This window comes from Sinocyclocheilus grahami, unplaced genomic scaffold, assembly GCF_001515645.1.
Source record: "Sinocyclocheilus grahami isolate Dianchi unplaced genomic scaffold, SAMN03320097.WGS_v1.1 scaffold49.1, whole genome shotgun sequence".
Taxonomy (NCBI): Eukaryota; Metazoa; Chordata; class Actinopteri; order Cypriniformes; family Cyprinidae; genus Sinocyclocheilus; species Sinocyclocheilus grahami.
This window is the reverse complement of record NW_015505228.1, coordinates 903,616-930,073: the sequence shown is the minus strand read 5'-3', so window position 1 is coordinate 930,073 and position 26,458 is coordinate 903,616. Positions and strand designations below refer to the sequence as shown.

General features: G+C 38.2%; 2 protein-coding genes and 1 long non-coding RNA gene across 6 annotated transcripts in view; 1 reads left to right on the top strand and 2 right to left on the bottom strand.

The window, feature by feature from the left end:
* Window positions 1-54: 54 nt before the first annotated feature.
* LOC107582987 (uncharacterized) lies at window positions 55-16,021 on the top strand. 4 transcript variants are annotated; one of them, XR_001608998.1, is made up of 11 exons: window positions 55-183; window positions 1,793-1,917; window positions 5,293-5,336; window positions 5,425-8,016; window positions 8,178-8,325; window positions 8,414-8,523; window positions 8,626-8,694; window positions 14,903-15,041; window positions 15,130-15,207; window positions 15,768-15,882; window positions 15,956-16,021. XR_001608998.1 is itself a non-coding variant. In XM_016269038.1 (9 exons), exons 2-9 carry the CDS (start codon window positions 1,897-1,899, stop codon window positions 9,921-9,923), a joined length of 3,294 nt encoding a protein of 1,097 aa, XP_016124524.1. In that variant the 5' UTR covers window positions 55-183; window positions 1,793-1,896; the 3' UTR covers window positions 9,924-11,512. The 4 variants fall into 4 exon arrangements, 3 of the variants coding, with proteins under 3 accessions (XP_016124524.1, XP_016124522.1, XP_016124523.1); XM_016269038.1 differs by lacking the exons at window positions 14,903-15,041; window positions 15,130-15,207; window positions 15,768-15,882; window positions 15,956-16,021 and adding an exon at window positions 9,584-11,512 and having other exon boundaries at window positions 5,425-6,500; window positions 6,531-8,016; XM_016269036.1 differs by lacking the exons at window positions 14,903-15,041; window positions 15,130-15,207; window positions 15,768-15,882; window positions 15,956-16,021 and adding an exon at window positions 9,584-11,512.
* On the bottom strand, window positions 11,501-13,183 carry LOC107582991 (uncharacterized). Its single transcript, XR_001608999.1, has 3 exons — window positions 12,812-13,183; window positions 12,031-12,224; window positions 11,501-11,568 (listed from the first exon to the last, which is right to left on the bottom strand). It is a non-coding gene; the product is annotated as an uncharacterized lncRNA (long non-coding RNA).
* A 676-nt stretch (window positions 16,022-16,697) lies between the features above and the next one.
* The window catches only part of LOC107582986 (histone acetyltransferase KAT7-like), a 10,394-nt gene continuing 633 nt past the window's right edge, over window positions 16,698-26,458 (bottom strand). The window contains exons 2-15 of the mRNA XM_016269035.1: window positions 23,993-24,134; window positions 23,567-23,746; window positions 22,237-22,470; window positions 21,511-21,593; window positions 21,330-21,416; window positions 21,054-21,152; window positions 20,856-20,966; window positions 18,842-19,033; window positions 18,605-18,694; window positions 18,351-18,491; window positions 18,165-18,258; window positions 17,752-17,898; window positions 17,085-17,191; window positions 16,698-16,942 (exon numbers count right to left, since the gene is read on the bottom strand). Of these exons, the coding sequence (XP_016124521.1) occupies window positions 16,844-16,942; window positions 17,085-17,191; window positions 17,752-17,898; window positions 18,165-18,258; window positions 18,351-18,491; window positions 18,605-18,694; window positions 18,842-19,033; window positions 20,856-20,966; window positions 21,054-21,152; window positions 21,330-21,416; window positions 21,511-21,593; window positions 22,237-22,470; window positions 23,567-23,746; window positions 23,993-24,134 (1,806 nt within the window). The 3' untranslated portion in view covers window positions 16,698-16,843. The remainder of the gene's footprint in view (window positions 16,943-17,084; window positions 17,192-17,751; window positions 17,899-18,164; window positions 18,259-18,350; window positions 18,492-18,604; window positions 18,695-18,841; window positions 19,034-20,855; window positions 20,967-21,053; window positions 21,153-21,329; window positions 21,417-21,510; window positions 21,594-22,236; window positions 22,471-23,566; window positions 23,747-23,992; window positions 24,135-26,458) is intronic.

Below are 26,458 nucleotides of genomic sequence, written 5' to 3'. Positions count from 1 at the left end.
TTGGTTCTTCGACCGACCGGGAACACGCTAGCACCGATTGATAGGTCTGAACAGTCAGTGCGATGGTGAAACTCGGGCGCAGTCCGGCATGGAAATGTCACACAAACATCGGTGTTTTAGAAACAACGCCTGAAGGAGATGCTTTCACAGCCTCACCGCACGTTTCCCCTCAGACGAGTTTAGGTTAGTGTGTATTTTAGTTCTATAATTTTCATCTGTGTCTGAAGTATAAGATAGTAAAATACCCTTTTAATGCAATGTATTTGACGGGTTTGCGCGTAGATAGCAGCATAGCCCAGCTAGCCGCAATTTACGTCGACGACGTACACAAAACCGCACCAGTGTCTGGGAACGTAACGTTACATTTCTAACAGAGCGGCTGCTGGGCAACGTAATTAATGACTAACTCCTGAAGAATTAGTACGGTTTCGTCTGTTGTGTTTTGAGAATTTAGCTGGGAATCTGGTTGACTGCGGTTATGGCTTGTTTTTCCGCTTGAGATGTGAGACTGCCGTTGTTTGATCTCTTCTCGGTACAGTAGTGCTGAATGTCGAGACTATAACACATTAAAACGACGAGAAAACTGGTTATACTTCTGTTAAAACATCTAATTCCATACTAAGTTTGATCTCCAAGCAAAATATTAGAAAACAAATTCTACCGGCTTTCAACGCAGTGCTGCCCGTTAGTGAGCTCGACGCTTCGATGTGTAGGTGAACAGTTTGCGAGTTAATTATCCTATTCGCCGCTATTAGTAACGTTAAATGCCCTGACGACAGAACCGCGTTTAATCAAACACGGACAATATTATATTCTCACCGTACACGGCATCAGTGTGTGAGAACTAATTCAAGGCTTTCGATTTCATTTCGGATTAGATTTATTTATTTTTATTGTATTTTTTGCTAGGCGTTTATGTTGTGTTGATTTGTCCTTTAGCTCAATGAAAGATTGGTAAGTCAGCATGTGAAATTAATAAAAGCTTACACGCGAGTCAGTACTGTAATCACAGCCTTACACCTGTTAATACATCATTCAGTGGTCGTGAACGAGAAGATTTGATAAGAGATACACACTCAAAAGCACATGACAGTATTATTACAATACAGTTACAGTACTACCTACTTCTCACACAGGTACCAAATGGAAACATTATGATCAAGACGTTATTTTGAAATATTCATTTTCAGAATCATTTCTTCACCTTCATGTCATTCCAAACCTGTCTGATATTATTTCGAGATCTTTTGAGAAATGTCTTGGTGGGCTATGTTGTTGTTTGGTCGCCACAGTATTCTTCAAAATACTTTCTTTTGAACGATATGGGTTTAGAACGATATGAGAATTTTTGAGTCCCTTTAATCATTCATTTAATCACTATCCCCGTAATTATTCGATCAAGATTTGTGTTTTTGGTAGACTAGGAAATGTTGGAGAGCAGATGCTAAAGTATTGTCAAGCAGACATTTATTATAGCTTTTTAACTTAAAAGTTCACTTTTTTAAAAGTTAATATGTTGATTAGTACTCTTATATAATTTGACACTTAACTGCTTTGCTTATGCATAGCTTGTCTTTATTATGCACTATTACATGTTTTGTGACTGTTCCTAATAGGGGTATGCAGTTAATGTGACAATTACTGCATAAAGGTTATTTATTAACTCATTTTCATATTTAAATTGCAAGCTATAATTTTGTTTAACCTTTTCCTATCCTTTTGTTCATCCTTAGTAAATTCAAGTGAAGTGGTTAACCAATGACCTGCTTGTTCCACTGTTGTGATGCTTTAGAAATAAGTGCGGCAAACAGAAAGAGTGGACTGCGTCTCAGGACTAGAAAAGAGACTCAACGATGAGGCTCCGTCACCACAGTCTCAACACTTGAGCTCATCATCATGCAAGACGAAAACAGCATGGTAATTTCATGTTTTTGTCATCCCTCAGCACTTCTGTCACTGTTCTCCTTGGTCACTGCAACACAATTATCTGACTACTTCTTTATCAAGACTCAAGTCACAACTGTCGGAGCAAGCAATGGTTTTCTCAGTGAAGCTCGAGAAGCAGAGTTCCAGATAGCAAAATAAGACTTTATTGTACAGAGCAACAAAGCCGAGATGATAGTCACCGCATCCAAGTCTTTGTCCACCCAAGCACCTATACTTATACCTTGTTCTTATCAATCTTTTTTAACCAAAAATTGGTAATAAGTTTTTTTTTTATTTTTTTTATTGGTCTCACTTATCTAGTTTGCCACAATTAATGAATGGTCCACCTGACTAAATTCTTAACTTCTTAATCAGCCATTTCAAAATAACTTTTATTCTGCCGCCTTCTATTGGTTGGAGGTGTTCACGTTGGACATACATCAAGCTTATTTGTGTTGTAACTGTCATATTGCAGAAATAACCCAAAGTTCATTAGTTGACTTGTGTTCACTGGTACAGTCCAGTGGAAAGAGCCCTAAAAAGCCCTAAAACTCTCAGTCTGTAAGACGTCCAGTATTGGAATAATCATCATATTGATCAGTCTATTGATTACTTTTATAACCATACATCATATTTTTGAGTAAAATAGCTTGTCATAATCATGAGGTGTTACTGTTATAAGAGTCATATGAAGGTGTCAGGGAGGGAAGACCGACACAATAGAACTAACAGTGGCACACCTTTGTGAGCCATTCAGAGAAAAAAATGCAAAAGTGGAGAAAAGTGTAGACAGTGAGTTGTAAAACCAAAAGGGGTGTTGTTTGGGTTTTGCACTTTACATCTAATCATTTAGTTCTGCCACTAGTCGACACACTGGTTCTATGATCACATGACTCCAGTTACGCTTGTTCTCTACGTGGTGACCGTAGGAGGAAAATTTCTCATTCCCCAAACTTACCTAGTTTACCTGCAAGTCATTTATGTTGTTTAATATCAACTAAATGTATTTGGAATTACACAAAAGCAAAAAGTTAACCCAGGTATGAGAAATGTGGGAAAAATCTATCTTCACGGTTAATTAAGTTCACTTTAATATCAGATGCTACTGACTTTTGTCTTTGTTCATATTGAGTGCAACAGGTTAAAAAAAAAACTCCTATTGTTTTTCTCCATGGTGAAATACATTTTTAGCATTAATGTATAAGCCCTTTGAATATTGATCAACCATGAACTCTTAGGTGTATACATATTTTCTTTTACCTTTTTTTTCTGAAAAAAAAGATAAATTCCTTGTGAATAATTATCCTAGCCATAATCCTAAATTGCTCAGCAATACCTACACACCAGTGAAGCTTTGCATGGGTTGTGACTTGTTATCAGTAACTACAAGATTTTAGTAGTTTTATATTATACATATACATTGAGTTATTTTGTTCAAAATACTTCACAGGATAAGTAGTTTCTCCATTCGGCTACACCTTTTTACCTCTTTCTGATTTTCAAATATTATTTTGCTTCAAAATCAATTTGTAATGTCTCTTCAAGGTCTTGTGTAAATAATATTTGTAAAATATAAAAATGAACTACTTTTTATTTAATTTTTTTTATACAAACAGATATACTATTTACAGATGACAAATCAAATATAAAATGACCAAGGTCAACAAAACATTCATGACAGCCAACATGATTTGTGTGTGTGTGTGTGTGTGTGTGTTAGTTTAACTGGGTGTGGGGGGTGGAAGTATATAAACAAAGGAACGTAAAAAAGTACAGCAGACATAACAATAATAGTAATAATAATGATAATGATGATAATAATTGCTGCGTTAATAACAAAAGTTGGAGGAAAGTGAATGAGGAAGGTGACAATTAATTTTAATAGTAGTAGCTAGCAATAATAATAATAATGAACTCAATTAATCAGAAATAAGGGGAAAGTTGGAAGATTACAAATAGTAAATAAACAAATAGTAGTATTAGTAATAATAACGACACTAACAACAATATTAATAATAATAATAATAATAATAAAGCTATAAATGGTAAGGTATTGTAAGGCATAAGTTAGACCCCCGCCCATGTCACACTACGACAGGCCATCAAGGAGAGGTGCTGCGGGGCCCAGGGCCCAAAGTCCCACCCCCGGCCGCGACACACATGCTACGCTTACCCTATTTTATTTATTTTTGTTTCGTGCAGCGTGGAACCAGCCCAGTGCAAAGCCCAGGCCCCCATGCCCACGTCACGCATGCATACATACATACATACATACATGCATGGTAAGTATGTGTGCATGTATGTATGATTAGTTAAGTAATTAGTTTTTTCCCCTTTCCCTCTCTTCTTTCCCTTGTTTATGTTCCAATAAATGTATGTATATCATGTTATATGTGAAGCATCAAAAAAGCAAGACATGTAGTGCTGAACCAGCCAGAGGCAAGAAATCCAGGGCAAAGCTGTTAGAAGCAGGAGGTACAAGGTCCTCGGCCCCACATCACCCCAACTGATCCGAACCACACAGGGCAGGGACTGAGATGCCACAGCCAACTGGGGCCCACAGGCAGGATAAGAGAAAGAGAAAGGAAGAGAGAGAAAGAGGAAAAATATTTTTTTTTAAAAAGGAAGACGAAAGTGGGGAGAAAGAGACAGAGAGAGAAAAATTAATTTAATCTTTTATAAGTATTTAATTAGGTTTAATTTTAGTCAGTGTTGCTACCTCCTCCTGACCTCCCTCCCCCCCCAATCTTGTTTAGATATTGATGGTGTATCGTTGAGGATGGCTTCAGACAAAGAAGGTCAGCGGATTCATGATTGTTGGAGGTTTATGAGAGATAACCAAGAGGGGTGTAATTCTATTGTATTATTTTGAATAAGTTACTCTATTAGTAAGTTTTTCCAAGATGTAGTATGTATGGTATTCCTTGATTTCCAGTTCATGAGGATAGTTTTCTTGGCGACAGTTAGAGCCACTAGGAGTATTTGACTATTTGTATTGTTTAAATTGATTATGGATATGTCACCTAATATAAAGAGGGAGGGAGACAATGGGATGTGACATCCCATAAGGTTGGATAGTGAATCAGTAACGTTTTCCCAAATTTTTTTATTGAGGTGCAATGCCAAATGACATGAAAATAGGTGTCTGGGGTGTTTTGTGTACAATGTGAGCATGTTTCTGAATCTGAAGTAAAACCCATTTTAAATAATTTTCGTCCAGTGAGGTGAAATCTATTAAATACTTTATACTGTAAGTTGCAGGTTGGCATTTTTTTGTCATGAAGTAGAAGTTTTTACTAACTAATTCTAAAATACTTGCAAAATCTATGTCTTCATCCACTTCTCTTTTTTCCCCCTTGTTTTCAGACAAGCTCTGGAGTTGAAGCTGAGATGGAGGAGCAAAATTCAGAGTGAGTGATGCTGCATCAGACAAAATATTAAGATCTGTAATTTTAGCCAGCATACATGCTTGAAATGTCTTTTGTTTCTTGATTTTAGAGAAGAAAACCACAAACTGGTATCACCCTCTGTGAGCTCACAGTTAGGAGATGGCAGCCATGCAAAGGAGCAAAGCCACGGCCAAAAGCCAGTGGAGAGGGATTCCCCAGAGAGCCCTTCAGCAATAAAAAGATGGGAGTTTGGGCCACTTCTACAGTCATTCAAATCCAAGATGGCTAGCTTTACTGAGATTGTCATGAGCCCTGTTCGGCTTTTTAAGCCCAGTGACTCTCTGTCCTTGATCGCACTTCCTAATCAACATGAAAAATTTATAGAGTCAAATGTTGAAAATTCAACCCGAACTGAGGAAGCCGAGACTGACAAATGTAGAAATAGATTGTTTCCAAAAAGGCCTTCTTCAGAAAAGGTGCAGTGCAGCACTGCTCCAAAACGCCACAGAGTTGCACAGAGACTGAATTTTTGTACAATTTCAACAAGTAACAACCACGAACCAGTATTTGATCATATTCAAATGCACAACGAGGCATCATCAAATGAAGAAAATCAGATAGACCGTCCTTCAAGCCAGACACAAGCCGTCCTTCAGGATGTGACACGTGATGTCAGTCCTTGTAAAGCACAGAGCCCTTTCCTCAGAACTAAATCAAATCTGTCCGCAGACAAACTTTTGAATTCTGCAAGTGCCATGAGTGTGTCCAGCCAGGCCAGTTTTCAGACGGATGTGCTGGTTGTTCTGCATCCTCTGTCAGGTGAGAGACAGACCCGTAGCACTGACACGGCCTGTGGACATAATCGTAAGTCCAACTTTTCAGAAGAGGCATCAAACCTGTTGAAACCAGTGTCTGACAGTAGCGTAAACAAGCCTGATCCTGGAGTCTCCTCTTTTAGCACTTCTTCTGATTTTGATTTGATAGATAAAGGCACAAGCACAGTTGGCAGCGAAGAATCCTTTTCACGTATGGCCACCAGGAAAAGCCCTAGAAAGAAATATCTGTCAAGGTCGGCTGGACCCACCTCCACTGAACTGGCCACTTTTGTGACCGGATCAAAGCCTCTGGATTTGGAGATGAAGGAATCACCGTCTGAAAACAGTATGGAGTGGACACACCACTCGGCTGAAGTATCAGACCCTCCAAAGACCATTTCTGTCCGAGAAGTGAGGCCAAAGAGATGCAGAGAAGCTCCTCAGACAAAGAAAGACTTGCAGGCAAGGAGGAAATGTGATTTGCAGAATGCTAAAGAGGGAAGACCTCCGAGGAATAGAAAAATAAAAAACAATAACATCGCATTGGAAATAAACCAGGGGGAAGAAACATTTGTTCAGGTTAGGAAAAAGAGGAAAGGGGTTTCTATAATGCAACCACTCCAAGACTCAAATGTGCCCGTTGGTATTAGTAATGCTGCAGATGTTGAGATGAAACATTCTGTTGAGGCCTCAGATAAAATGGGACAGGACAAGACAATTAGAAGTCAGTTGAGAAAAAATTTAAAACGTAGGACTTTGCTGACCTCTAGAAATGAAGATGATGCCACTGATACTACATCCTCTCAAAATGGTACACAGAATGTCCTGATTGACAATACCATGAATGGTTCATCAGAAGAGTTTCAGTATCCTATGCAGTCACAGGAGTCTGAGAAGACCATTGAAACTCGAAATACAAGACGGCATCTTAAAATTACAGGTGATGCTTTGCAGAAGAGACACATTCGTCCACTCAATCACAAGTTTGAGGAATTCAGCGTGACTTCAGTGGTTGATCCAGCAGGACCACTTAAGCCTTCAAAAAGAACACTACCGCGCAGCGAACAATCTGTTATTTCGGCTGAGGAGCAGGAGACATGTGTTTCTGAACTGAACGAAAGAGAAGAAATAAAGGAACTTCTGTCGCCTGGTTCGACAGCTCCAGTGCATTCAGAAAGAAAACTAAGCAGACCCACAAAGAATTTAATCCGATCAAGAAAAAAAGATGGGTCGGTTGCAAAAAGGAGAGGTGCTATTGGAGGTAACAGTGAAGCAGCGAGCCAAGAAAAGGCGACGGAAGCCGTTCCAGTAGTATCGTTGTCAGGTAGCGGTCCCAGCCGTCTCCTGCGCAGCTACTCCTGCCCTGAAATCCCGTCCCTAGTATTCAGTGACTGCCATTTCCCCCGGTCCCACACGCATGACAACAGCACTACCTCACCCAGCAGAAAGAGCTCACCCACTCCACTTCCCATCCACCTTCACTCTCCATCCAAGCGCACTCGCCGGCACACCGTCTGCAGTGTGGAGATTGAGCGTGAAATTGCTCCTTTGTGTCTCCGTAAGGAGGTGTACCCTGCTAGTCGGGGTGGCCCTTTGTGCCCCTCTTCCCCTTATTCTCCCTCCACCTACCTCACAGCCCTTGCCTCGTGTTTTTTGTCCAGTCCTTTAGCGTTCTTGTCTAAAGGCTCAAGCCAAGGGCGTAGTCATGCTAGCGACACCAGCACTGGCAGTGTTTCAGCTGCCTCCAGTTTTGTCACCTCATCATCACCATCCTCCTTCAGTCCCCCCTTTTATTCCACCCTCACGTCCTGTCATGCTTCAACTGGCCCTTCCTCTGTCACTCCCAGCCCTGAGACACCTTCCACCTCTGTGTCATCACTCTGCAGGTAATTTAACAAATTCCCAGCCTTCCTATCGGAGTATGCTTGCTTTTTATGACCTGCTATTGTATAATCTATCATGCTGATGATCTCAGACGTTTTCCCATAAGAAGATGTTAATAAAGATGCAAGGCAGTTGTTAAAATCCTACTTTTCCTTTCCTCAAGTGCGTTTTCACAAAGCTCTTTGGAAGGAGACCGTCGGGTGCTTCAGATGGAGTGTGAGGAGTCGATAGATGAAGAGAGATCCAACTTTAACCTTAAACTCTCTGCAGGAATCTCAGAGGAGAAAGCATTTTCAGACTCTGAAATCAAGGTATGAGTTTTCTCTTAACTTTGGTTTGTGGTCTAAAATGTGTAATTTTTCTTGATCCAAATTGCATCTTCGCTCTCCGTGTAAACAGACAGAGATCAAGGATGGTCAGCATGGAAAGGTGTCCTCTATTCGTATCCGTAAAAAGATTCCAAAGCCTCAGAATAATCTCACCCCTATGGGCCTTCCTAAGGTCATCAGGTGTGTATGTGAAGAGAATGTTATATATAGGCTTGGTCATAACAATCTGTGTGTCTGTACTTCAGCAGAGGAAAGATACATTTCTTGTTTTGTGTTTTATAGAGTAAAGAAGAAGGATTTCAGCTTGGAGGAAATCTACACAAACAAAAACTTCAGCAAACCTCCTGATGGGTGAGACATTTTCCAAATGATTTGTTTTCTGGATAACGGAGTTACTCTATCAACTTAATAATTGGTTCTCTATATATTTGGTAATCAAACTGACAGAAGTGCTTGGCTCTCCTTTCAGACTGGTTGCATTTATTGATTTTATGATCATATCTTTATTTAACTGACCTTCAGGATTTCTAGTACTCTCAGACATTGGGGCAGACAGAACATCCCAATAGCCCAGTGGCTTTTTAGTGCAGCTCTAAAGCTTTCAATCTGTTCTTATGCTGCCAAAGTAAAAATGTGGGCTAGTGCGTTTAGTTTTCTTCTATTTAACTATACTAATCATTCCATAGTTTTATTTCATACCACATATCACGGTTTGATACACACATCACCAGTGACTTAATGTCTACCCGCTACAGTCTTAAATGCAATTTACATTAATATGTAGTATATTAAAGTGATAGTTCACTCAAATATTACAATTCTATTATAATTTACTCACACTCATGTTGTTCTAAACCCATGGGGCTTTGGTTAATCTTGGGAAAAAAACAAACTAAGATATTTTTTAAATGACGGTTTCTGTCGTTCATATCTCTTCAACAAGTCTTTGATTAAATCACACAATTCATATGGATTCATTTTATGACACCTTTATGACCTTTTTGGATCTTCTGTTTTTGTTACCTGGACTTTCAGTTGAGGGACAGAAATCTCTCAGGTTTCATTAAAAATATCATATTCTGTTTTTCAAGACTTTTGGGTTTGGGACAGCATGAAGGTGAGTAAATTATTTATTTAGCCGAACTATCCCTTTAAGACTTGAATTTACATTGAGAGCATGCGGTTAGGTTTTGAGATTTTAGTGGGCTGTTTTATTCTTTCTCTTTTATACTCTGATCAGTGAAGCAAGTTTTACAAACCCTTTCAGACGTTTGGAAACCATATTTGAGGTGCCTCTTAACCGGCGTGATGGCTCTCAGGCCGTCGTAGGCCAAAAAAAGGTGAAGCGCTTTGTCGAATTCCCTGAACTGGGTGTTGCCAGGAAGCCCAAGAAACCTCTGGTTGGTGTAATGGCGGCGGGTGGAGCCCAGAGGACCGCTGGGATCTGTAGAACCAGACGAGGTGTAGGGGGCTCTTCCAGTGTGGAGGATGGCCTCACCTTGCCGCAGCTGGACTCCCTACTTTACTCCAAACTTGAGGAGTTGGACACCTGGATGGCACTTCAGCAGGTTGTGGGCTGAGGCAGAGATCTTGGTTGTTTTGTACCAAACAATGGGATTTGTATGTATTATGTTAAAATTGACTGTAAATTCAACACCGCGACAATAAATAGACTTGCAGAGCTGTAAACTGCTTTATTACTGATGTACTGTAAAGAATACATCACATGCTTTATATATTTTGCAAGGTAATGGTGTTTATTTTGTAGATTTGACTGATTTAACAAGAAACGGCTCCATTCTGTTTCGTCCATTTATAACCATTCAAAGAAAGCACTTGTTTACATGAATCTGCGGCTTAAGATATCTCCCATTCCTACTCACCACATCTCCGTATCAGAAAGTGTTTCAAATGAAGAGTCATAAACCTTTCCTCGCTCAGTATATTCCTCTTTTAAAACATTTAAGCTTCTTTGGTTCAGACGAATGCCTTATTAATACACTCTCAGGATGGCCTGTGGGTTTCATTATAAAGGAGACGCCACAAAGGACTTTGTAGTGACAGCACTGAATACAGCGAGTTACCAGTGAGACAAAGTTTGCATTGTTAATTTTTAGATTATGCTTGATGCTTCTCATCTAGAAGCATAAAGGCTTTAAAGGTTTCAGTGCATTCTGTGCTTTTACTCAGGTACTCTATCTATAGTCCATTCACATAATTTAGGCTTTTGTTCTTCTTTGATGTAGTGATTTATAATGCTGCTTGTGGTGTTTGAACACGTTGAATGGTTTGTGTGTAAACTTGTATAGAAGTCTGCGTTCTGTATTTCTAATAGAATACAATTGAACTGTGTTTTGTATTTTGCCGTTTTGTCGAGTTGTTTGTAAGAAGTTCACAATGAGCAGGTGCGTTTTGACTGTTACACATTTTATTACAAAATCTGAAATGCATGCAGTGTACAAAACATCAAAAGCACAAGGTATTGAAACAGTACAACTTATTTACAAGAACAGAATGTTAATAATGTAACCACATCCATATCTCAACATTTGACTGCCGTGCTCTCTGTGAGTGTCTCAATGTTTCATTTCCAATTTAAGAGCAGAAATAAAATCAGCTTGCTGAAGTGTAAAAGTTGCTTTTGTCTGGACAGTGCTGATGGTTTTATGCATGGCTCCATCTCATGCATGTAACAAATTCCTGAAAGTTACTGTATTTTTAAAGTATGTCATTAATATAATCCAGTATGTTTTGCAGCTACCCAAAAGGCATACAAATAATATTTAGTCCTTTGTGCAAACTGTTGAATCCTCTTATGTTATAGGTAGTACGTTGTGGACCTTTGATCCAAACTAAGGGCAAGCACCTTTCAAAACAGAATTTAAATAATGACCATTAATATCCAACCTATTGTCATCAAGTTACATTTGTGGATGGTCTAGATGCAGTGTCCGGTGTGAGCACTGAAAGAGTCTGTTTCTGCACTCCTACAGTTCCATTTGCTTTGGTTGCTCATTTAACTGTAGAAACGCTTCTTCTGTGTCAATCTATGAAGGTTACAACAAAGGACAGAAATCCCAGAAGCAATGGAAAAATGAGAATTAAAACCACCCAGGCTACAATGGACCCAATTCCCCATTTACACGCCTTTTCTGAGTATTTCTTAACCATCTCTCGTGTTTCTGGACAGTCTTCATTTTGAAGTCTTTTTCTTGTCTCTCGAGCCTGAAAACAAATGAGGAAAGGTGTTAGATTTCCTTTTTTTTTCTCTCGATTCTTAGATTATATTAGTGCATGCATACATTTCTTTCATCACTGACTGCAGTTAAGTTTCATGGTACTCTTGTTTCATTGTGTCCCATCTTTACCAACAGTATCTTATATTACTGGCAACAGATCTCAGCTGAGTGTCTTTGAATAGCTGTACAGTATATGAGAACAAACCCAAACTGTTAATTAAATAAGATCATCAGTCATGAAAATAGGCCTACTTGAGGAAGCCAGTTGGAGTGTTTATTTTCATTTCACATCTTGTGTTTGTCTACACTCTTGAATCTTTTACTGAGACTGCATGGGTGGGTTACTAAACCATTTAAGTTTAAATATAAGTTTAAATAGAGCTTAGTGATACTTATTACAATAGTAGTGCTGTAATGCAATCAAACAGCACTGATCAGCATTAGTTACCTTGACGGAGTACTTGAGGGACATAATTCCAAAGCAGGAGAGGCCACATATGATGCTGCAGATGGCTAGTTTACGATGGTCTGTGTCCTTACAGATGTCATGACAGGTGATGCTGTGCGAGTCAGCCCTCGGCTCAGGCTGTTCAAGTAAAGCATCCTCAACTTTCACTTCTCTTAGTTCGTTTGCGCACATCTCTGTTCAAAGTAACAAATAACAAAGTATAAATATAAGGGAGTCAGCATGGAAGTAATGGCACATTACTGTATTTTGGTGCTTTTGTAGTGTACTTTATATTACAATGGTTACAGTGTAGTTCAAGTTTGTCTGAATCAAGTTTTAAACACCAAGCAGTGATTTATCGCAAGCTGGTTTAACTGGTTCTTGACAGTGATTTTCTGCTTTCAGTTTTGATAGGAGTATTTAAAAAAAATACAAATAAAAAATAAGAGGGGGAATAAAAATATATATTAGAACAATTTCAAAGGGGTTTTCTAAAGCATTTAAGGTGAAGTGCGTTTCTATGATCTCTTATTGTGCCGGGGCTTGAAAAACCGGTATGGACAGAGACAGAGTCATGGCATGATAGTAACTGGCATCAGTATTACAAGAGAGTGTTGACAGATCTCACTTGCTAGTTTTGGCTAGACTGTCGTGATAAATCGAAATCTCGGCTGTGTAAAGTCTGCCTCCAAAAAGATAATAATCTTTCTAAAAAGGTAGCAGGAATGGAAAACATGCCAGTTGAAACACAGTTATTGAAACCTAAGCTCTCAGTACTTACAGACTCGCCCAGACTTGATCTTGAGGGAAGAAGGGTCCAAAATTCCTCAGGTTGACCAGAGAGCCAAAGGTATTTAATAACCAAATAAGTTTGGTGTTTTTGCTTGAGTAGAAAGTGGCTGGTGATCGGTACTCTGCTAATAACTCTTTCAGTTTATGTAGTGACAGAAGTTCTAGAGTCCTTTGAAAAAGATGTCACACGTCGCTGTCACAACTCGATTCGAGACGACTTCCCATCCAAACTTCCTCTTGTTTTCAATTATGTATGTGAACTATATAGTACAGCTTCTTTAGCTCCAGTTTCGACCTTAGAGGAGGCAGAGTGTGAAGGAAACGTTTTGAACCGCTTCGCTACAACAATGACAGAATTAAAAACACCACACCTCCACTTTTTGCTCCCTCCCACTGTCTTATTCACTCCCACTCAGCTCGAGGTACTTCCACTCACATTCTTTAGCTCTTACGTTTATCAGTCTGTTTACCACACCTTGGTGTCCCTGTGAATCACGAGTAGCTTCTGCAGACTTTGTAACACAGACGCTTTGACTTCATGCTGCTATTACTCATTCTCTCTCACTGTTTATTTCTCTTTCTATGTATTTACGCAATCACAGCCTCACAAGAATCAAGTTCCTGAGATGGAAGCTGAGGCCCCTGCAGGGCTTGTGTTCGTAAACAGAGATTGCATGTGTTTGATCTCTTAATTGGACAGAAATATTGGACAGCTGCATGATTTATGAGCCTGTTATGTTTCATGAATGTTCTTTGACAGATTTCTGATTTGCTTCCTTTGGAAACGACCTTAGTGTTAGATTTATGTCAACATTTTTCAGGTGCTATGTTCAAGTCCAGGCATGCAGGTATGTCACTTGATACATCAACTTATCCTATGTGTCCAAATATGGAGAAAATCACCTCACTTGTATGTTTTTTTTTCTTCCAAGTCTAGAAAAACAACCCTTTTTGTAATTAGACCATCTCATCTACAATCAGAATCAGAAAGAGCTTTATTGTCAGGTAGGTTTACACATACCAGGAATTTGTTTTGGTGACAGAAGCTTCCACAGTACAAACAGTACAAAAAAATATACAATATACAAAATAGACAACAGACGGTATTAGATGTGTGTACAGGTAAATAGATGTAAATAAGTATGCGTGTCCTTACTTATTTACAAGATGGGAATCCTAGGTGAGGGGGTGAATTTGAAGTAATAAAGTAATAAAATCATATTTTTGTTGCTGTTTTAGCTCATTGTATTTGGAATGCTTATTTTAAATCATTTGAGGTCATCTTAACAAGTTTGCTGAGGCCCCCTGGTTCAAGCTAAATATATCCCCTGGTTGAGAACTATTGCTTTACATGATTGTTTTGAACTAGTAAAAGTAGCCTTATTCTGTGTTGGGCAGTAAATAGTTATTATTAGTAACTATTTACTGCCCAACAACAACACACAGATAATACAAATGAGATGTGAATAAAATACACATGCATGAATATAAACCACAAAAAAATATAAATTGTATGTACAGGATGTGGTATAGATGGAATAGGAATAGAATAAAATAAGTTGTAGGGATGTACTAGGGTTTAGGGTGATAAATAATTATAAGGTTATTGCACATACTGTACATACTGTACTTTAATTACAAACCAAATAAAACAAATCATTGTGTATGATGTAACCACACAAATAAGGAAATTAAGTAAATGAATTAGTTTGGTATTGTTTTGATTGCGTCTACGTAAAATTCCATGAGCCAATCAGAAGCCGCGACATACTCTCGACGCAGCGATACAGTCTAAACACGGAAGCGTGGGTCGTGGGTGAGGTGGGCGATTCCAGTCAGATCTACTGAAACTCCTTCACGTATTAGTCATTTTAGTCCTTAGCATGGCAACCTACACAGCGTGACAACATACAGAAAACGCTATTTTATTCAAAAATATATTTTGTGAGATAATGTGCACGAGGTGCAATGTGTGAGACTGCTGTTACAGTTGAGTGTGAAAATTCAAAGTAAAAGACCTGAAGTCATTGATTTTGGTTTTGCGTTTGTGTTTAATGCGCACGTGTTGACTGATGTGCAGATGGCAGAGATGGAGGACTGTGAAGGGGTGATTGCCACAGAGCGCTATGGCTCAGGAGTCGTGGAAATACCTGCTGAAGGATGGGAGGATGAAGAGACAGAAGGATGCAGCGCACGATTCAGTCTCTGGCGTGTTTAAAGTGCGCGACTGACACAGAAAAACACGGAAGTCTTTCAGATCCTTTACACAAACTCTGAGACATCACTAACTGCTCTCTCCTCTCCCAGAGTGTGTTCCTGCCACAGGGGTATCCTGAGAGTGTCAGTGAGGATTACGTACAGTATCAGCTCTGGGACACTGTGCAGGTACAAGTGCCATAGATCTGACTCTCATGTAGTGCTGAAGATTCTTTGATTTTGTTGTTGGGGGAAAATTCATTAGCCAAACATAAAGATTTTTGGCAAAATAGTTTACTGCATTTAGGTGGAGGCGGACAAAGTACACAACTCCATTACTTGAGTGAAAGTACAGATACTGCTGGCCAAATATTACTCCATTACAAGTAAAAGTTGTAAAGAGATATTTTTACTTAAGTAAAAGTACAGAAGTACTTGCTTTTAAAAGTATTCCAGCAATAAATAAAAATTGCCACAACAAAATATATTTCCTGTCACTTTTGATCAATTGAATCCAACTTTAAAAGTAATAATTTCTTTAATAAAAAAAAAATCTTACTGACCCCCCTGATATATATATATATATATATGTATGTATATGTATATATATATATATGTAATATATGTATATGTATATGTATATATATATATGTATATGTATATATATATATATATATATATATATATATACACACACACACACACACACACACACACTAATATTATAGCACCGTCTTTTGTTTTCCAAGGCATTTTCTAGCTCTCTGTCTGGCACACTCGCCACTCAGGCTTCACTGAGGGGTGTTGGGGTTGGAAATCAAGAAGCAACAGTTGCAGCAGCTACAATAACGTGGCTGCTTAGGGGTATGTGCACAAATTACTTCTGTTTATTTTTGAATGCATGCTTTTCTAACCATTTTCTCCCTCTTTTTTTCAGATGGAACTGGGATGCTGGGAAGAATACTTTTTGCTTGGCTCAAAGGGTAATATTTGACCAGCCATTCAGATTGGGAAGATGTTTTGTTTTATAGTACTTAATTGTGACCTTGTATTTCAGGAGCAAGTTAGATTCTGAAGCTAAAAAATGGAGGTACGGTACACTAATTACTAGAGATCTTCATTTCATATCTATCTTTAGATGCATAGTACTGGTTACGCTTGCTGATCAAGGGATGGTAGCTTCTTTTCTTTGTCAGGTTAGTCAGGTTAAGACACCAAATTAAAATTAATGCAGATGAAAGCAAGGCTGACATATTGTCGGCTGAACAGTCGGTATGTTGTTAAATCTGTTGAATACAATATACAATCTATTGAATGCCCTGTACTTCTGTTCTTCACAGCCTCGTTTTCATTTCTTTCAAAAATTAAATATGGTACCACACTAAGGTTTCTGACACTGTTTTATTTTCTAGACCCATGGGAGTTAGTATCACAGAGTCATAAGATGATTGATCACATTTTCCAGACATTCCTAAAAGGTAAATGTGTAATGCATGTTGCAATAAAATGTTGCATTGAGAGACCAAAAAAAACTTTTTTTGTAAACCTTTCTTTTGTTTATCCCTATCAGAACTGGATCAAGCAAAGTGGATACAGCAGTTCTACCATGCTTGTTGAAATGTTAACCATGTTTCAAAAAAATAGAATAGAACAGTTAAGGTAACTCGAAATGTTTTAACTGAACCATGTGACACGTACAGGACACCGTTAGGATTGCAGCCTTACTTGTAACAAAGAAAACACTTTCCTATGTGTTGAGCTATTCTAATAGTGACCAAGACCTGCTGAACTACAGCAAACAGTGAAGAGCATGCAGATTATTGTCTTAGGTTCCTTTGGGTGGGCTCCACTTCAAGGCCGTAGGGTCAATAGTCTTGTTGCTTCCACGTTTTGTTTCTTTGGTTTTCCAATCATCAATCAGATCCTAAAAATCATTCAACCATTTAAATGCATTAAAACACACACACACACACACACACAAAATAATCAAAATAACAAGCCTGTAATTCATGTAAACAGTCTGTTGCTAAAATGACTACAGACATTACATTTACAATTACAGTTACCTGTCTTTTTAAGATCAGGTGCTTCCCTTTCCAGTACTTCAGCATCTGGAGTGACTGTAAAGTGCTGACAATGTCTACAGGATTGACAGCTGTTTCTTGACTGATTTCTGCTCCCAAGTGTTAATATATGACAAAGAATGAAAACAATTATTCATAATATTAAGTGTTACATCCACAAATAGGAAAGGAAGATAAAGGAACACACACTACTGAAAGAAGCCTCTGTAAAGTGCTGACAATGTCTACAGGATTGACAGCTGTTTCTTGACTGATTTCTGCTCCCAAGTGTTAATATATGACAAAGAATGAAAACAATTATTCATAATATTAAGTGTTACATCCACAAATAGGAAAGGAAGATAAAGGAACACACACTACTGAAAGAAGTCTCTTATACTCACCAAGGCTGCATATTTATATAAATACAGTCAATATCGTGAAATATTATAACAGTTTAAAATAACTGTTTTCTATATGAATACATTTTAAATGTAATTTATTCCTGTGATTGGAAAACGGAATTTTTAAGCATCCATTACATCTAACATTCTAAATGTCTTTATTGTCACCTTTGATTAATTTAATGCATCTATGCTGAATAAAATAATTTATTTTTAAATAATTAATTAATTGATTTTTTCAAAGTACTGAACATAACACTAAGTACCTTTAATGGAGATCTCTTTGCCCTGGAAGTTGTTCAGGTAGCGCAGGAGCACTTCCTTCCAGTAACTCCTATAACTGATGAGTCCCAGGTCAGAGAGAGGCCGTTCAGGGGAGCCAACCTTCTCCTCTACTTTGGACAGCAAGTAACCTGTGCACAAACAAGCCATTCACACATTAACACATTCATGTCTTCCATTAACTGCAGCATCAAAAAGTGCACATGCCCATATGGTAAAATAACTATTCTAACATGTTCCTAAATGTTTTTTCTAAAACAAAATGACATGGCACAAATTATGTATTCTATGACTGCAATTGTACCTTTCACATCACCATTTGAAATCTTGTTTAACTTAACAAAGTAATGACATAACATATAAAAAGCATACAAATGTCTAGATCTACTGCACTCACTGAAATCAATCAGCATCTTGCCATAACCCTGCCTCATATACTGTGGCATGGTCAGGATGCAGGAGACATTGTAGTTCAGGAATGAATTCTTTTCCTAAACCCAGATACGTATTTTGATTACTACAAAATAATCAAGTGTGCATGGTAACTGAAGCTTAATGTGCACTGGAGTCACTAACAGAGTACCTTGGAGAAATATCCTACAAGATGGCAGCCGGTATTGTCAACTTCAGTCATCACATAGAAGAGGAACGGCTCCACATCGTAATACAACGTTTTGTGGTCCAGGAAGAGTTTGGCAAGCAGGCACAGGTTTTGGCAATAGATCTGCAAAAGGCAAATGACAGTGTCAAGGCAGAATCAAGTATTGATTGCAAATTACTGACCTGCAGTTAGCCAATTCAAAATCAAGAGTCGTTGTGGAATGTCTTTGTTCTTGCCTTGTTCTTCTTGCCGTCCACTTCAAAAACAGATATAACCCCTTTTCTGTAAATCTCATCACCTGGTGGATGTTTCCACACACATTTGGCCTGATTAAAAGTGAGATAAGAAAGAGGTGTATGTGTGAATACAAAACACACTTTTCAACATTTTGATTCAAGGTTGGACAAAACTTAAGAATCAGAACTGAAGAATTTTGAAGACTGAAAATTAAACTGAACGTGTGAAAGAGTTACCATGTGACGTCGCAGAATGGTCTGACTCTTCATGTATTTGAGGCAGAACTCGCACATGTAGAGGCGGCCGAGGCGGGCGTACTCTTCGGGGTACGGCGAGTGGTACCAGGTGTCCAGCTCGTAGCGGCCGAACACAATGGTCTTTATCATGTTGCCGCCCTCCGTGACCTGTCCCTGCAGCCGGAGTTTTTCCTGCAAGGACCAATGAAGGGTGGGAGAAACACAGGTCTGACTGGAGGGAATGACGGCACAGAGATAGAAGGAAAAACCCTGAAGCCTACCACAAGAAGATTCATGAATGAGGAGGTTGAGGACGAGATCGAGAGATACTCTATAGTTGAAAAGTTTGGGGACAGTAAGATTTTTTTTGTTTTGAAAGAAAGAAAGAAAGAAAGAAAGAAATACTTTTATTCAGGAAGGATGCATTAAACTTGACTGTAAACAATTGATAATGTTATAAATGATTTCTATTTCTTATAAACACTCTTTCTACAAACGTTCTATTTATCAAACGGACCAAACAAAAATTACAGTATCACAGTTTCCAAGCAATACAACAGTTCTCAACATTGATAATAATAAGAAATGTTTCTTAAGCAACAAATCAGTATATAGAATGATTTTTGAAGGTCATGTGACACTGAAGACTAGAGTAATGACTGCTAAAATTTCAGCTTTGCCATCGCAGGAATAAATTGCAATAGTAAACAGTTACTTAAACAGTTCTAAATGCAGCCTTGGTGAACATAAGATACTTTTTTCTTTAAAAAACATATTACTGATCTTCAAACTTTTGAATGGAGGTGTACATTTTCAGAGACAGTACTAATTAATAAACAGAAGGGAATGTAGAAATGTAAGAGTTAAATTAAAAGTTAAGATAGAAATCAGCTGGAGAAAATAAGAAGGTGCATGTAATGCCTACTCAAGATTATTATTATATATATTTTTTGGAACAGTTCAGCCAAAAATATTTCTGCTATTATTTACTCAATTTTGTTGTTATTTTCTTTTCAGTCAAGCTCTAGAAGATAATACTATACAGGACTGAAATGCCATGAGGGTTAGTAAATGTCAGAGTTTTCATTTTTGGAGCTGTTCCTTTAAAGGGGTCATATGATGCTGCTAAAAAGAACATTATTTTGTGTATTTGGTGTAATGAAATGTGAAATGACAAACAACAAGCTCTACTCTAGGCCGGGCTGCTAGCGTGAGGAACGGCGGGAGGGTTAGAGTGAGCAGAAGCGGGTGGGCTTCAGAACGGCGTGGCCGGCGATTTCGACGAAGGAGTGTCCGGAAGGACATGTGCCGACTCCGGGCTGGACTCCACTTCATCCACGGTGAAAGCCGATCCGGCGATCCACAGCGCAAAGATGTAGTATTTCCTCAGCAACCAGCACATCAGCTGGAAGCAGATATCGTCCTCTTTTGGAAGACCAAACAAAGTAGTTTCGCTTTCACAACGAAGCACACAGCGTCTTTACAACATGGCGGCTGAAACAACAATACTACAGCGAGAATAAAAGTTACGCCTTCTTTCTTTGCGTGAACATTTGGGTGGCATTATGCAAATCTTCCCACATCGTGACCTAGATATGTGGGGGCGTGTTAGAACGAGCCGTTTTAGGTAGGCGTGGCTGACTCTTAACTTTTATAAAGAATATCTCTTTGGATTTGAGACTTTAGTCTTTGCAACTTTACAGATCTTCTTTATGCACCAAGAGCTTGTAACACTCCATAGAGAAAGGAAAAATTGAAATCGCATCATATGACCCCTTTAAGGTAGGACAGATAAAGTATGTTGCTTAAAACTTTGAGTAACACCCATATGCAACAGATGAGAGAATGGCAGCAGTTTGGGGGCTACAGTGGAAGAGTCCAACGTAGGCCCATCGCAAAACCCAGAATGCAGTGGTGAGAAGGCTCAGCCCACCGCAATCTTTACAGATTCATGAAAAAGAGAGGGAAAAGGAGAAAACAAGAGGGAGAAAATGAGATGGGTCTTCTCTCTTACAAGATCATCCGTAGCACATGCCTGGGCTTTTCTGAACAGCTCCAGGTCATAGTCACTTGTGATGTTCTCCAGCAGAGGCTCATGACTGCTGCCATGGGTCTGTTTGTGCTCCTGGAGGGAGTCAAACAACGAGAGCTCAGAAACCGATACATGTATCTGCTACGGGGTTTCTGCAAATATGGAGCATGTGACACTCACTGTATACTTGTCTTTTTGCTCTTTAAAAGGAGCGGAGTTTCTCTTCCTCCTCATCTCTGTCACCTTTTCTTTATACCGCAGCTGTCGCTCCGTTTGGGCCTGGAGGGGAGGTAACTCAGAGAATGTGAGCGCTAGTTGAGGCTCATTAACATGCAATGTTCACTGCACATAAAATCTGAAAGCAGCTCTTAAGAGAATGTCAAACATTGGGGGTCACTACTAGGGCACATACCGGTCCAAGAGGCAGGACGTTAAATACTCGGTGCGCAGCTTTACCTGTTGCCGAGCGGAGTGCCGATTCTCATCCTGCCGCTGTGACAGCGTCCTCTCCTCCACATGTTTATCTCGAGAGCTTGCCTTCACCTGAGTAAAAGGTTTGATTTTTTGGTAAACCTTGCTGTTTAAGCACAATAAATCTGGCTAAAGGTTTAGTCAAAATGACACGCATGAGCATTACCTTACACTCATCTGCTGAAAGGTTATGGTACAGTGGACATCCAGATATTGAAAAGTGCCTTTCGTGTTTCCCTGTCAAATGTCCTGAAGGACGAATTAAGGTTGAACTTAAATGTTTAAGCATTTAAACAAGCCTGAACACAAAACAATCCTGCTAGAAGAAAAGTAAAGCCACTATTAATACATAAATGAAACAAATACACTACCATTCAAAAGTTTGGTTTTTGTAAATTAATTGTTTTAAAAGAAACAAATACTTTTATTTAGCAAGAACACATTAAATGGATCAAAATGGACAGTAAAGCCATTCATAAGGACTACAAGAGTTTTCCAATATAAATAAAAGCTGCTCTTTTTAACTTCCTAAATATCAAAGAATGAATGTTTTCAACATTCATAAATAAAAACATGAATAATAAGAAATGTTTTCAAAGCACAAAATCAGTATATTAGAAGGATTTCTGAAGGATCATGTGACACTGAAGACTGGAGTAATGGCTGATGAAAATCCAGCTTTGCATCACAGGAATAAATTGCAATAAATGAAAATAGAATACAGTTATTTTTAATCATAATCACAATTTTACTGTATTTTTGATCAAATAAATGCAGCCTTGGTGAACATAACAGACTTTTTTTCCCCAAAACAACAAATCTTACTACAAATTTTTGAATGCTAGTGTAAATATTCTTAACAATTAAGATGAAGGACCTGGAATCCAATTACCGAGTGAATTACAACCAGGTGTGGGGCACTTCATGTTAAAGTTGTAGCTCTCATGAAAGCGTCGTCGTTTGGGCCGGTGAGCAAGGCCGGATTCTTTCAGAGACAACTCCTTTGCCAGACTCTCATCATGAGACACGTTTGGGCTGGACATGTCGATGTCAGACTCAGAGGAAGGAGCGTTTCCTGTGGGCGTCCTGGGTGGGGACTCATCATGGTCTGCGCTTTGTTTAATGTCTGGATGACCAACACAACAGAAAACGGGACTGAATGAAATCTAAGAATGGAATAAGGTGTATATCATTACATGAATAAATTGAAAATGGCAAAAACTACAGAGAAAAGGAAGAATAAAACAATAAAAACAAGAGGAGGTTAAAGTGAAGGTGTAGTTAACCACATACCGTTCAAACCATGTCTCTCAAAAGTTGAGATTAAAATGTCAATCACATTATATCCATTAGTAATCTGTAGTATAAACTTTTTTTTGTATCAATGATGATCATTCATGTTAAAAATGGCATCTATCAATTATAAAATTTTGATTGTTGCTGTAATTCATGACAATATAAACAAAATATTTTTGTTTACTTCAGATAAACTTTAATTTTTCAATCTAATTTTAAACTTAATTTTATTCAAATTTAACACATCTTAAGAAGCCACAAAAATTACATGAAATTAGATATTATGAAAGTCTAATGCATTACTTCAAATAATTAAAAGTTTAAATCTTAAAGAATTATGAAAATTATGTACACTACCATTTCAAGGCTTAAGGTCAGTAAGGTTTTTAACATGTTTTTGAAAGAAGTCTCTTTTGCTCAACAAGGCTGCATTTACTTGATCAAAAATACAGTAAAAACAGAAATATTGTGAAATATTATTAGATTCAAATAACAGTTTTCTATTGTAATATATTTTAAAATGTAGTTTATTCCTGTGATGCACAGCTGAATTTTCAGCATCATTACTCCAGTCTTCAGTGTCACATGATCCTTCAGAAATCATTCTGATATGCTTATATGGTGCTCAACAAACATTTCTTATTATCAACATTGAAAATTGTTGTGCTGCTTAATATTTTTTGGAAACTGTTTTCCGGATTCTTTGATTAATAGACAATTTCAAAACAAAAGGAAAAAAACATTCTTACTGACCTCAAACTTTTGAATGGTTAACATGTTGTATGAACTGAGGAAAATCTGTGATGAGCCGTGAAGAAAAAAATAACTAAGCGAATGAAGAGAAGCACATGTGAGCAGAGCAAAGCATGGAGATACTCAAATGAGGGAAGGCATGAGTGAAGAACCATGCGGTTTTCTCCTCCTACCCCTCTCTGAGATTTCCCCATGCTGCTCCGTGTCTGAGCCAGAAGAGCGACTCTGCCGCAAGGGGTATTTCTTGGGCAAGTCTGTCAGCCCCTGCTGTTGACTACGAGTCACGCGACGGGTGGAATAGTTCACCACCTCCTCTGAAACCGGGGCAGACGGGTTCCCCACAGGACTGGAATCTAGAAACAAAGCTCTCAGGTTTATTCGCTCATTCTTCTGTTATTTGTTCTCCATCCATCATGCTTACCAGTCAACCCATTACCTAAGATGTAAACCTTTTAAAAAAAAATTTATTAAGGGTATAAAAAAAAATGACATTAATATTTTATAATTTCATCATTTCCACAGCCCAAAGTTATTGTTAGCATCATTATTAGTAAATCTATACTTTTACTGAAGAGCTCTAAGTAAGTGATCAGTCTTACCTTGCGAGTTGCGGCTGAGGCGCAGTGAGGAGCGAGTGAGGCGGGTGTTTCTCACCGTGTGGACGTCACTCTCGGAGCTGTCTGTGTGCTCAGCGGAGAAGTCTGAATCCTCTGTACCTTCAGAGCTACTGCCCGCATTTCTCTAAGTGTCAAAAACATCCAAACCCACTCTGGTCACTGAATACAAATGAGATCTTAGTAACACTTTACAAAAAGGTCCCATTAGTTAGCATTAACTAACAATAAGCATAACATAATTGTTGTTAATACAAATTAAACTGTTGAATGTTAGTGCATCTTAGCTCAGATTGATTTTTAACAGATTCAACTTTTGATTTTAACAATGTATTAGTAAATGCTGAAATTAACACTAAGATTAATAATTGCTTTAGAAGTATTTTTAGTCTGTGTTTTATTTCACCTTAACTAGTGTAATCTAAGGTTAGCCAATGGAATCTTATGGTAAATTGTTACAGTTATCTTTTTTATTGTTATACAGATACTGAAACAAATGAGAATGAAATACTTTTAAAGGGATGATAAGCTTTTCATGAAAATTTACTCCACATTTGAAGCTTGATACCACTGTTAATTAGGGTAATTTGACTGTAACAAAAATCAAGTAGCGTCACATGACCTGTGAAAATGACCCTGGTGATCCTTTCCTTATCTGCATTATACATGTAATAATGTTTGCTCATATTTTAATAAAAGTTGAGAATTATAACTTTATTGTATTTTCTTTAATACCATGAAACTATACTAATAAAGTGTTACTGAGAAAATCTACTATTTATTTTACACTGTGGTCACTGGTTTGATTGAATCAAAACATTTTAACTAGGGTAATATAAAGTAATTTGAAAACCTTGTGTGAGACGTAATTTCACAAACAGCTTGAGTGAATCACCACACGCTCTCTCTTTCTTTCTCAAAATACGCAAATGGCTTCAAATTAGGGCTGCACGATAAATCGCATGCGATATTTAATGCGCATCTTGTCAGTAAAGCTGTTCTGTAATCAGCGGTAAATCTCCATCACCTGCAGGATTCACATGGAGCAGCATTAAAGGGATAGTTCACCCAAAAATGAAAATTCTGTCATCATTTACTCACCCTCATGTCGTTCCAAACCTGTATGAGTTGCTTCAAACAGTTGGTGGTTACCATTGACTTCCACAGTATTTTTTTCCTACTATGGAAGTCAATGGCAACCACCAACTGTTTGATTACCAGCAATCTTCAAAATACCTTATTTTGTGTTCAACATAAGAAAGCAACTCATACAGGTTTGGAACGACATGAGGGTGAGTAAATGATGACAGAGTTTTCATTTTTGGGTGAACTATCCCTTTAACTACACAGAGCCGTTGTTCGCTGACAAGCTGCGCAAAACCACGATCATATTTTGCGCATGTTTTGCGCAGCTTGTCGGTGAACAACAGCTCTGTGTAGTTAATGCTGCTCCATGTGAATCCCGCAGGTGATGGAGATTTACCGCTGATTACAGAACAGCTTTACTGACAAGATGCTCATTAAATATCGCATGCGATTTATCGTGCAGCCCTACTTCAAATCACCACACATCGCGTCTGTCTATAAGCGAGCTGCACGCTGCACAGTCGACACAGGAATTGTCACTTGCACAATCGAGGCAGTGTCACGTCGTCACTAAAGTTTATACAAGTAAAGTTTTTTGGATTACTTTTTTATTCTTGCCAGTGTTTAACCATTCAGCGCTCGTTTATACAGTACATATGAAAACGAAAATGTAGCAATTGCACCATAAATGCATATAATTAAAGCATACTGTCTTTCACAGTCAACACATATGGCTTGTTGGCTAGTTTTAAAGGAAAAGAGCACTTTTAGATAAACAAGGCAATAATAGATGCACTCCTGGAGGTAGGAAAACAAAGTTCTTTATGAACGGCAGGATTGGTTAATCAAGATTTAAATGCAAAAGGATATGAGTAAAGTCATTTTAGACACTTCCAAAACTGTTGCAAAAGAGATGGAAATACAATTTTTAAATACATGAATTTTGTTTCCATCTTTGTAGCTACAGTTTTGGAAGTGCCTTTTTCTGTGGGGTGTCCCAATACTTTTGTACAAGTCATTGGTGTTGAGTTTTTGGCTCAAGGTCAGCATTTAAAATCACGCCAGAGGTGTTCAGCTGGGGTTTCTGCAGACCACTCAAGTTCTTCCACACTGACTGAATCAATCATTTCTTTTCTTAACTTTGTCTTATACACAGAGGCATTGTCATGTTAGAATAAAAAAGGGCCCTGTCCAAACTGTTGCTATAAAATTAGAAGCACAATTCCCTAGAATATCGTTATATGCTTAAACACTGAGATTTGTACTCATGGAAATGACTAAAGCAGTCAAACCTGCTCATTAGAAGGGGGTGTCTCAATACTTCTGGCAATACAGTGTGTGTGTGTGTGTGTGTGTGTGTGTGTG

What these genes read in the sequence shown, in the direction of transcription:
- LOC107582987 (XM_016269036.1), top strand. Translation starts at nt 1,897, where the DNA reads ATGCAAGACGAAAACAGCATG. An exon ending in TGCAAGACGAAAACAGCATG is followed by an intron (nt 1,918 to 5,292) that starts GTAATTTCATGT and finishes CCTTGTTTTCAG; the next exon opens with ACAAGCTCTGGAGTTGAAGC. An exon ending in TCTGTGTCATCACTCTGCAG is followed by an intron (nt 8,017 to 8,177) that starts GTAATTTAACAA and finishes CCTTTCCTCAAG; the next exon opens with TGCGTTTTCACAAAGCTCTT.